A 12041-nucleotide genomic window follows, 5' to 3' on the forward strand; every position below is an offset into this window, starting at 1 on the left:
CCCCCCCCCCTGTCGATTTCAATGGCCAATTGACTTCAATATGGGATATTTTGGTGTGTAAGATGTACCAAAATACGACACGCTGCTTTTTTTTGCACTCAACCGGAATACATGGGAAAAATCCGAAGATGTGAATAAACCCATTGGGTTTTATTCACTAGCATAAAAAATATGCGCGTCATGTGCAGCATATTTATGCCCATGAGAATGACCCACAAAGGCTGCTATTACACATGCACTAGCAGTTACTGTTAGCACATGCAATTTAGCTCAATAACACTTGCAAGTTCAGCATAGCAGTTATCAGAAAAATGCAAACCCTAGTGGCTAGTGCAAGTATAGCAGCACCTTAACAAGATGAGTGCTATTTTATTGTTGATACTATTATGAACAAAAATGTGTGATTAACTTATTATTATTAAACAATCCAATAATACAAAGGAATAAATTCATAAATACTGTGCAATATATAAGAAAGATTTTCTCCCAACATTGTAATTTATGTACCGCATTTTATTTATCATTTCCACAGTAGAGCCACATCAGATAAAACATATTTAAAGTTTGCAATTACGGTATGAAATAATTAAAAATATAAATTATTTTACAGCATTTATTTATTCTCACATTACTAATTTATTTCACCCAATAAAGAAGACTAAAATATTGTTCTTTTAGATAAGAAGAATGGATAAACTGATAAAAAAATTTTTAAAGGATAAAACACCAGATGGTAAGTTAACACAAAAACAAGTAAGAAATTAGTCTATTGTGTCAACATATGAACAACTTATATTAAGATCAGGTACAAGAAATTAAGTTCTTATATATAGTTGTATTACAAATGCTTAGAATATTGAAGATGATGTCAAGGTGCAGAAGGTTGTCTCTTTTTACAACAATAAAGAGATTACGACCAGACCTCATAGAGATCATATCCAGCCTGAAAACACATATACAAATATATACTGTATAATGTCCATAGTGTTAAAATAGGTTAGAACCATCCACTTTACTCCATTCTGAAAAAATATGCCATCAAATAAAAATTAAACTTCAAACCCTGTCAGGTATCCAAGTGATGTGTTTTTAGAGAGGAAATGCAACAGCTGGATCAGCCTATGATATCTGGAAACACTGGATGAGTGACATCAAATCTGCTTTTATACCATCATTTAAAAATCCATAGAGTATGGGATTTAGGCAGCAGGAGACCATGCCAAGCAAGTGACAGATGCAATAAACTAATTTGAAATGTCGATTGGAAATTAGATTGGCATTAAAGTCAGTTACAAGGTGAAAGAGGTGAAGAGGCATCCAACTGACAGCAAAAGCCAAGATCAATACCGTAAGTCTACAGAAAACACGCCTAGACCGCTTCTTTATCCGAGTTATAGATTTAGATACAGAGTTAATGTTGTGTAGTTCAGAATTCTCTTCTGGCTTCATCTCAAAACATATTGGAACTCCTGGTAGATAGACACTTGAAGGTAAAGTGTGGACACTAGTGTGGATACTGGTGGGTAAAGTATGACTCCTGTCTGTGGTAGACATCTCTGGAATATCGCCAGTATTACTCTCTTGGTGTCGTCTTAGTATTGCTGGAACAACACTTGCTGTTTTTTTGCTGTACCGCTTTCTATGTTTCCGTACACAAGTATAACTCCACTTTTGACTGCTACAAATTTCTACCTCAGATTGAGTTGTTTTTGGTTGTTGAAGGGTTAAATTGATCATCTCATTTTCTTCAACTTTCACATCTTTGTTTGGTAATCTTGAACTTATGCTTCTGCAAACACTTGTATGACTTATTGTGAGACAAGACAATGGCAAGATGTACTGTACCAGTAATAAAGAAATGGTGAATGCAATTCTGTAGGAATCAGATGGCCAGGATTCAATACACAGATAACTATTCATCAGTGGTTCTAAATTAAATGCTTCTCTCAAATTTATAATTTTATGAAAAACCGGTAAAGGGGAACATATGGTGAAGCCAAGAGTCCAAACAGTAGCAATTAAAAAGTACCCATGGTTTGCAGTTAAATTGGTTGAAAGAGGATGTTTTATCATGTGGTATCTCACCAAGGCAATGGACATAAGCATTAGAGTAGAGATCAGAACAGAGACACACTGGAGAAAGGGCACGACATGACACATGACTTCGCCAAAGATCCATTGGTCAAGCAAGACACATGTCAGGGTAAATGGTGAGCAGAACAGTACAACTAAAATATCTGAAAAAGCCAAGTTTCCAATGAGGTAGTTAATTATAGTTTTCTGCTTCCGCTTTTTGAAAATAGCCAGAAGAATTAGGAGATTTCCCATAAATCCAAGCAAGCTTACAAATGTATATAGCCCAATTAGAAAGTATCGTATGTCATCCACACTGCTGTTATAATCCTCCCAAGCAGGAAAATTAGTGGCTGATGTTGCAAAGGTGCCATTTTCTTCTTTCAGAACAGTTCGGTTATTAAAGTCTTTTATGTCCAAATCCATTTCACAGTCCTAGGGCACAAAGAAAAGCAATTAGCAAACCCATGTAAAAAATTACTGACTTACAAAAGCTAAAGCATTATTGATTAGTTTCTGGTTCTAAAGTTACAAAAGTCTTATTTTAATGGCAGCGATACACATAATACATAAGCCAAAAACAAAAAGAGCAGGCATTGCTAATTATAAAATGAAGTGCTACACATGCATTAACACCACAAATCGTTATATACTACAAAGGAACACATGAAAAAGATATGTACAACCATAATTACACTTATCAAAAAGTGTTATTAAGCCACAAAAAAAGGCTAAACACATTAATAAAAACTGTAAAAAATAAGCAAAAAAGACATGACTATATGGATACGATAAACCCACTATAGAACTTGCTTGTGAAAAGGCTGTGAGCGACTGGTCAGCATAAAAAGCAAATAAATAGCCTGGAACAACACAACATGAATACATCCATGGAAATGACAATGTCAGATGAGAATGTAAAACAAGGAAAGCTATCAAAAAATACATTTTCTGAGGATCAGAAACAACATATGTTGCCTAGTAGCTTCCCTATGTGGTTCCCTGTTGTCAAGATGCAGTTTTCAGTTTGGTATTTGGATGTCACATTATCTGTTTTTTCACCAAATAGGCACTGGATGTTGCACATCTTCTGACTGCATTGCTTTGTTTTTTTATACCACATAATACACATAATATACAAATTAAGTACTGTATAAATAAGAAGTAATTCAAAAGAAACACTGTATGATAAATCACTTATCCCTCAACGCCACCAAGTTATGTTATGAATATTATGTGCTATGTTTCTTTGCATTATGTCAATAAACAGTAATGTTAGGAGACCGCTAAGAACTGCAAAATAATTGGTGTATATGTGTCACAGCAGTTAGAAATTGTCATACAGATGATCTACAGTGGTGCTTGAAAGTTTGTGAACCTTTCCACATTTTCCATATTTCTGCGTAAGTTTGACCTAAAACTACGTCATATTTTCACATAGGTTTTAACTCCTTTAACGCTCCAGGACCTACAGTTACATCATGGGGTTTTTATATAATAGGATCAGGGGTCTTTGATAGCTCACAACCAGCAACAGCAACAATCCCTGATTGTGGCTGTTAACCCTTTATATGCTACCATTAGTTATGACAGCTGCATTTAAATGCCCCAATTGGAGTTCTGGGATCCCAAAAGGCGCCACCCTGATGAAATTGCAGGGTGCTGTTTGGTTTCTATGACAGCCGAGGGCCTTCTGAAAGCACCCAGGGCTGCCATTGCAATTGCCTATGAAGCCATGCCTGTGACGTGGCTTGATAGATTGCCTGTCGGATCTCAGCATAATGTAATACTGTCTATTATATTATTATGCAGGAACGATCAAACGATCACCTGTGGGGACCAAAAAAAAATAAAAATGTAAAGATGAGTTTAAAAAGTTTTATTAATTATTAAAAAAAAATACAAAGGCAATAGAAGTTAACTAAATCCCATATTTATATTAAAAAAATCAAAATATAAAAACCAAAATCATATTTGGTATTACTGCATCTGTTAAAATCTGACCTAATAAAGTAATGCATTATTTATCCCACATGGTGAATGTCGTAAAAAAAAAAAAAATAACACAATGTCATAATTGGCTTTTTTGGTTACCCCATCTCCAATAAATCATTATAATAAAAACAATCAAAAGGACACTAAACACCAATGGATTGCAAGCAAAAAGCCGCTGATCTGCCTGCCTGCAGTTTTCTAATGATCACCTGGATAAGCCAGAAGGCTGTTGGAACAATGTTTTGTGGATGGATGAGATCAAAATAGAGCTTTCTGGCTTACATGAAAAGTGTTATATTTGAAGAAAGAAAAACACTGCATTACAGCATGAAAACCTCATACCATCTGTGAAGCAAGGTGCTTTGGGCATGTTTTGCTGCATCTGGGCCAGGACATATTGCCATCATTGATGGAACAATGAATTCTGAATTATACCAGCAATTCTAAACGAAAATGTCAGGACATCTGTCCGTGTGCTGAATCTCAAGAGAACGTGGGTCATGCAGCAATGCAATGTCGCGAAGCACTCAAGTCGTTCTACAAAAGAATGGTTAAAGAAGAAGAAAGTTCAAGTTTTGGAATGGCAAAGTCAAAGTCCTGACCTTAATACTATAGAAATGTTGGAAAAAGGACATGAAGGGAGCAGTTCATGGGGAGAAAACCCACCAACATAACAGAGGTAATGCTGTTTTGTATGAAGGAATGAGCTAAAATTCTTCCAAGCTGATGTGACAAACTAATCAACAATTACTGGAAACATTTAGATGCAGTTATTACTGCACAAGGGGGTCACAATACATGCTAAAAGCAAAGATTCACATACTTTTGCTACTCACAGAATGATCTTGGATCATTTTCCTAAATAAATGTATAATCAAATTTAATTTTTTTACTCATTTGTTTGATTTGGTTCTCTTTATCTATTTTTAGGACTTCGTGTGAAATATAAGCAGAAATGTGGAAATTTTAACACACCACTGTATCATGTAGCTCACTGAGATTGAGTCATGTATATTAATATTTAATGTGTCATACATACATATTAAAATGGTTACATTTTGTATGCTATATTATAGGAATTCACTGCAAAGCTTTCACTGCCTCAAACCAATAGAAGTGCAATATACTTGTTATTTTGCATAAAGGATAGTAAATACTGTTACCATATCTAATTATTGAATATGCTGAAGTCAGTTGGTCATTTTGGCTGAGAAATCTAATACAGTCAGCTCTTTACTAACTAACTACACTATGCTAACAAACATATTGGGACACCGACCAATCCTGTGAGCATTAAATGTAAAGGATAGTATCACACAGACATATACCAGTACAGAAATGCCATGAGGTGTTGAATCAACAAACTTCGAACAGGGTATGGTGGTATGTCACATGAGCAACCAATAAATACAGGATATCTTCCAAAGTCCACTGTTGGCAATGTTATTAAAAAATGGAAAACATCTGGTGTGTGTGCAGTGCAGCTACATTTGGGAAGACCTCATAAATGAACAGAACTTGGTCAACAAAGCTATGTATGAGCTGTTAAAGGGGTTGTCCCGCGCCGAAACAGCTTTTTTTTTTTTTTCAATAGGCCCCCCCGTTCGGCGCGAGACAAACACAAGGGATGGGTTAAAAAAAAAAAAGTTTAGTACTTACCCGAATCCCCGCTCTGCGGCGACTTCTTACTTACCTTACCAAGATAGCCACCGGGATCTTCACCCACGATGCACCGCGGGTCTTCTCCCATGGTGCACCGTGGGCTCTGTGCGGTCCATTGCCGATTCCAGCCTCCTGATTGGCTGGAATCGGCACACGTGACGGGGCGGAGCTACGCGATGATGCGTAGAAGGGGGCGGAGCCAGAACGCCGCTCGTGCCGAGACCCAAGAGAAGGGAGAAGACCCTTCTGCGCGAGCGCATCTAATTGGGAGATTAGACGCTGACATTAGACGGCACCATGGAGACGGGGACGCCAGCAACGGAGCAGGTAAGTGAATAACTTCTGTATGGCTCATATTTAAAGGGGTTGTCCCGCGAAAGCAAGTGGGTCTATACACTTCTGTATGGCCATATTAATGCACTTTGTAATGTACATTGTGCATTAATTATGAGCCATACAGAAGTTATAAGAAATTTTTCACTTACCTGTTCTGTTGCTAGCGTCCTCGTTTCCATGGAGCCGTCTAATTTTCAGCGTCTAATCGCCAGATTAGACACGCTTGCGCAGTCCGGGTCTTCTTCTTTTATGAATGGGGTCGCTCGTGCCGGAGAGCGGCTCCGTGTAGCTCCGCCCTGTCACGTGCCGATTCCAGCCAATCAGGAGGCTGGAATCGGCAATGGACCGCACAGAAGCCCTGCGGTCCACCGAGAGAGAAGATCCTGGCGGCCATCTTCAGCAGGTAAGTAAGAAGTCACCGGAGCGCGGGGATTCAGGTAAGCACTCTCCGGTTTTCTTTTTTAACCCCTGCATCGGGGTTGTCTCGCGCCGAACGGGGGAGGGGGGGTTGAAAAAAAAACAACCTGTTTCGGCGCGGGACAACCCCTTTAATGCACGATGTATATTACAAAGTGCATTAATATGGCCATACAGAAGAGCTTACCCCCACTTGCTTTCTCGGGACAACCCCTTTAAGGCATCACACACATTGTCTGCCAAAACACTCACTCAGGAGGTCTCTCAAGCCATTGTAGGGAACTGCATTTGAATGGTTACCATAGATGAGCAGCTAAATAAAAGCCAACATCAAAGCATTAAATGCACAGAGGCACCTGCGATGGTGCTTGGAGCATCATTCTTGGACTGAAAATGAGTGGAAGAAAATGTTATGAACAGCTGAATCACAGTACACCATCTTCTGCTGGCTGCACTTGGGTGTGGTGGTTGACTGGAGAGCAATTTCTATGCAACTGCATCATTTCAACAATAAAGTTTGGAGGAGGTTCTGTTATGGTGTGGAGATGATTCTAATGGGAAGGACTAGAACCATTCATTACATGAAGTCCACCCTCAACACCAATGGGTACAGAGACATTCTGGACAAGGTAGCATTATCTATGGTGTGGCAATTTTTTGATACAGCTCCATGTTTTACCAACATTACCAAGCACCATATCATACAGAATGCAGTATTGAGGCTTGACTTAAAGAGCAGAACATCTGCAAACTTCATTGGCTAACCCAAAGTCCATATCTCAATCCATTGAACATTCTTGGGATGGACTACACTGCTGTATCCATGCATCCCCCAAACACCCATTATTCCCTCAAGTAATAATTGATGGTGATTAAATCCATGAGATTCTGAAGGAGGTCACAAAGTCATGAAATACAACAAAAGTTATGGAATCAAAAACCCTCTTTTATTCAGCATTTTGAATGCTGTGGTAAACGTGGTATAACACTCCCATTGATTGCAATGGAGCCTCGCAGACATGTACTTGAACATGCTGCATTCCATCGTGGTGGTTTTTGGAGTGCTGTCTGTTCTATTTTTTGCACTTAGCGCACCTCATCAATGATGGGGTGTGCTAAAGCCGCTGTCGGAGGCAGAATTGCTACCTCCGAAAATGTAAGTAAGATTGCTGCACTTTGCCTGGGCCATGTGTGAGAGTGGCCCTAGTGGTTGGCAAGGTTGCCTTGCAGTGCTGCGGTCCTGGGTTCAAATACTAACAAGGACAATATCAACATTGACTTTGTATGTTGTCCTTGTGTTTCATAGGTTTCCTTCCACACTCCAAAAACATACAAATAGGTAAATACAGATTGTGAGCCCCAACGAGAACAGAAACCAATACCAAGTGATGTGAAGTACCACATAATGTGCATGTGCTATACAAATAGAGGTTATGTGAAAATCTATAGCTGGCACACACTGTGGGCCTGTATGATATGTTTGATATGCAGATATGGCAGTCATTAAAAGACTCAATAAACTTAGAATGCACCAAAAATGTAAAATGCATAATGAAGCAATAGATTATGTTGCAAAGCTATTTTTTTAACAGCATTACTAAACCTAATTACATGTTTTTAAAACCTATGCAGTACTTTTTCTCCTTTCCTGACAATATTTATCTTATTATTCATGATCACATACAGTACCAATATGCTCTCCCAATGTGAAGCATTTCTTAGAAATATTTATAAAATCAACAATCCTCTTCAGTTTTCACAGTAACTAAGCAACATGCTAAGAGCTGCAAATCAGCTCATGAACAAACATATGTTTAATGATTTCTGTAGTGGATTCAGTTTTCTAATCTATATTCAAGGTTAGAAGTCTGCTGAAAATCCGTTTAAAGGAAATGTGTTACTTTTATGTTATTAATTTTTGTTTTAAGAAAATAAAGTTTACTACAAAAATTTTAAGTAGTTTACTTTCAATAGTTGTATTTTTTTAAATTAATATTTAATTGTTCTACAGGGAGCCGTCATATGTAATATCATCTGTGTGGTGTGTCTCTGCATGACACATACACAGATGCTGTATGACAGACACAGGGTCTAGGAAAGTGAGTGCCATGCATATCTATCTCTTATGCTGGAGATGACCTTTGAACTGTGTATACTGGACAATTTGCAACATAACTGAAGTGGGAAGGATTGCTAGAAGACCCTGCCACCGCCAATGAAAAGATGCAGCAGCTAGCATCAGTGCTGGACAGCTCCTGCTCTCAGCATGTCAGTTGTCTTTGCTGTGATGTTGTCTTCAGAAACATATAAGCAGAAACGGTAAACGTCCTAAAAGGTGGGGAATGGGTACTCATTCATCTGACTTGTAAAATTCTTATCTAGCACAATTTTAAAGGGAACCTGTAAACAAAGTTAGGGTACAGTTCGGGGAGGTGATGGGGAGCCGGTGATATACTTTTTATGCTCACAAACTCTCTGATTCCTGCAGTGTGTCTTGGTGAAGTCTGCAATTGGTCTGAAAATCTGTCTCTTTTCATAAATCTGTGTGCATGTTCTCGCCCAGAAAAACTTCACCGGTAGTAGCAAAGGAGCAGGTGAGTATAAAAAAAAATACCTTGGCTCCCCGTCGCCTCCCCAAATAACACCATAAGTTAGTTTATGCTGCTGTTCTGAAGTGACACGCTCCCTTTAGGCCTAGATTTCCAGACCTAAACCCTTAACCCGTTTAGGACCAGGAACTGTAAATTTATGGCACCTGGTCCTGGGCTTAAAACTTAACTGTATGTAAAATTATGGCGGCGCTTTAAGCCTCATGCCTGTGCAATCAATTAGAGGCAGGACAGGTTATCAGCTGTTAGTGACAGCTGATAACCCTGAGGAGAAGGCAGGAAGGGGTTTTAACCTGCTTCCCCAAGTACACAGCTGCCTCTGATTGGTCACAGTGCTCATCCAATCAAAAGCAGCCCATGCAGCAGGCAGGGATTTTAAATCCCCGCCTGCTGAATACTCTTTAGAGCAGTGCAGGATAAGAGCCAGCTGAACGCGGCTGAGCCCTGGCAGCTGAAGAAAGGTGAGTATTTTTTTTTTTATAACCATCTTTTCTTGTTTTTCAGGGAAGGGCTTATATTTAAAGCCCTTCCCTGAAAAACAATTACAGGATGCCGGCAGCTGGATCCCCTACCGCAGCTGTCATCTGTGACAGCTGTGGTAGGGAATTCTTTAATTCTCCATTGAAGACAATGCGTGCATTCCCTATAGTGCATGCATGTCCTATCTTTATAGGCACGCACCTGTAAAACACAGACATGTGAACACACAATGGTGAATGCATTGGTTCTAATAGAAGCGTGTTTTGTGCGCGCGTATGCACGCACAAAAACACGCTCTTGTGAAGCCACTAGTGATGAGCAAGCATACTCTCTAAGGGCAATTGCTCGAGCGAGCATTGCCCTTAACGAGTTCCTGCCCACTCGAGAGAAAAGGTTCGGGTGCCGGCGGCAAGCAGGGAGCTGCGGGGGAGAGGGGGGAGGAACGGAGGTGAGATCTCTCTCTCCCCCCTGCTGACTGCCGCAACTCACCGCTCCCCCGCGCCGGCACCCGAACCTTTTCTCTCGAGCGGGCAGGTACTCGCTAAGGGCAATGCTCGCTCGAGCAATTGCCCTTAGCGAGTATGCTCGCTCATCTCTAGAAGCCACCCATAGATAGTAAAAAACATAATTACATAAATAAGTAAAACAAAATTCCAGAATAAAACAACAATATATACATAAGAAAGAAAATAACCCAAAACCGACACCAACCAAAAAAGTCACTATAAGCACACTAGAAATGTTAAATAAAATCATTTTTTAGCTTTTTACCCCCAATAAAACTTTAAAAAGTCAGTGAAAAAGATATTTTAAAAAAGCCCTATGTATCACGGAAAAAAACCACAGCAAAAATAATTTTGATAACTAAAGGAAAAAATAGGGCAGTAAAACCACCACACGGGTAAAATTCCTAAAAAGTGTCTGGTCCTTAAGGGGTTAATGTGCGCCCTTTTTTTCTCTTTCTGCAATGTACTATACACTAGCTCAGATCCTTAGTTGAATATCAGCGTTATCCACCAACAAGATGTTAGTAGGATGCTAGTGGCTGGCCTGCTGCCTAAAATTTCCTGTGGTTGTCACTTATAAAACATAATAGCTGATCTCACAAGCATCTTGTCAGTGACGGCAAATACCTGTACCTCTGGGTAGTTACAAGGGTAGGGGATATTGCTTAGCAACGGCTGGAAAAGGGGCCAGACTAAGCGCACAGCCAAGGTTTCTTGACTTGAGCACTTTTTCACATTAGCTCAAGTGGTATACCTATAGGGGTCACAATTGTAATTCGGCCCCTAAGCTAAGGGGGTCCACAGCTTCCCTTTTGCCACAGTGAACCACTGACTGACATCACAAATGAATGCTCTCACTAGGCACTCTGCATGGTAAGGGCAGCATCTCCAGCATAATGACAGTGAGATCTTTCTCCCTGGCCTCAACTAAGTGACATTGAGACAGAGGAGGAGGCTGAACTAGGACTGCAGAGGAAGATCTTACTATCGCTGTGCCAGCGCTGCTGCCCGTGCTGCATGGAGGACCTATTAAGGACAGTTGAATTCTGCTGGATCAATGCATCACTTTGGAAGAGGAGAAAGGAGGAGAAGACGTGACAGACAGTGCAAGTAGTAAAACGGTGAAATCGGCACGGAATTGTGCTAAAACCACATCACAATCTACAGGCAATGCTGAGTTTTCCATGGATTTTGGCGTGGATACACGCTAAAATGCGCAGCACAAAATATGCTGCACCAGAATGCACAGCACAAAATATGCTGCACCAGAATGCACAGCACAAAATATGCTGTGGATTTTTATGCAGAACCACACCAAGATACACTGCATGTGAATGTATCCTAAGGGGCATCTTGTGTGACAAGAAAGGGGAGGGGCATGAAAGGGAATACTGCTTGTTGTGGGATGGTGGGAGGATGAGGAGCAGTCTCTGTGGGAAGGGGGACCATGAGGGGCCATCTGTGGGATGGGGAGGGGGGGGGGTAGGAAACTGTAAGTAGATTCAGCAGTCTGTGAGAAAGAGAAGAGAATAACGGGGGCCAATCTGTGAGTACAGTTTGTGTGAGATTGCTTATTACAAATAACAGCTGGTTGGCACTATTGATGGGGACGGCAGGACTGAGAGATTTGTCTGTAGTGTGAGAATGTGTAGGAAAAGCATGCAGCCAAAGATGTCTGTGTTCCAAATTCTGCAGATATGAGTGGTTGGAAGAAGTTGCCATAGTGGTTTGGGTTGAAGAGAGATGGAAACATAAAGTGACCAATACTAATTGTAGAGGATTCCACCTGTGATTACTGAAGCTATTTTCACTGTAATCAGTATAACTGAGTAGAGCTGGTAGCTGACCATTTTTTACTGATATCACTATTAGAGGTATACTAAAACTGTGCCGCTGTATCAGATCCTTGATGTGTTATAAAAAGTATTGTATGCTACCTCAGTTGTAGATATTATTATTCTGT

At 40.0% G+C, this 12041-nt stretch overlaps 1 protein-coding gene across 1 annotated transcript in view; it reads right to left on the bottom strand.

Annotated features, from left to right (window-relative positions):
* Positions 1-879: 879 nt before the first annotated feature.
* Positions 880-12041, bottom strand: part of NPY5R (neuropeptide Y receptor Y5) — a 160088-nt gene continuing 148926 nt past the window's right edge. Inside the window, exon 2 of the mRNA XM_066574678.1 lies at positions 880-2508. Within this exon, the coding sequence (XP_066430775.1) occupies positions 1120-2499 (1380 nt within the window). The 5' untranslated portion in view covers positions 2500-2508 and the 3' untranslated portion in view covers positions 880-1119. The remainder of the gene's footprint in view (positions 2509-12041) is intronic.

The sequence above is a fragment of the Eleutherodactylus coqui genome, chromosome 7 (assembly GCF_035609145.1).
Source record: "Eleutherodactylus coqui strain aEleCoq1 chromosome 7, aEleCoq1.hap1, whole genome shotgun sequence".
Taxonomy (NCBI): Eukaryota; Metazoa; Chordata; class Amphibia; order Anura; family Eleutherodactylidae; genus Eleutherodactylus; species Eleutherodactylus coqui.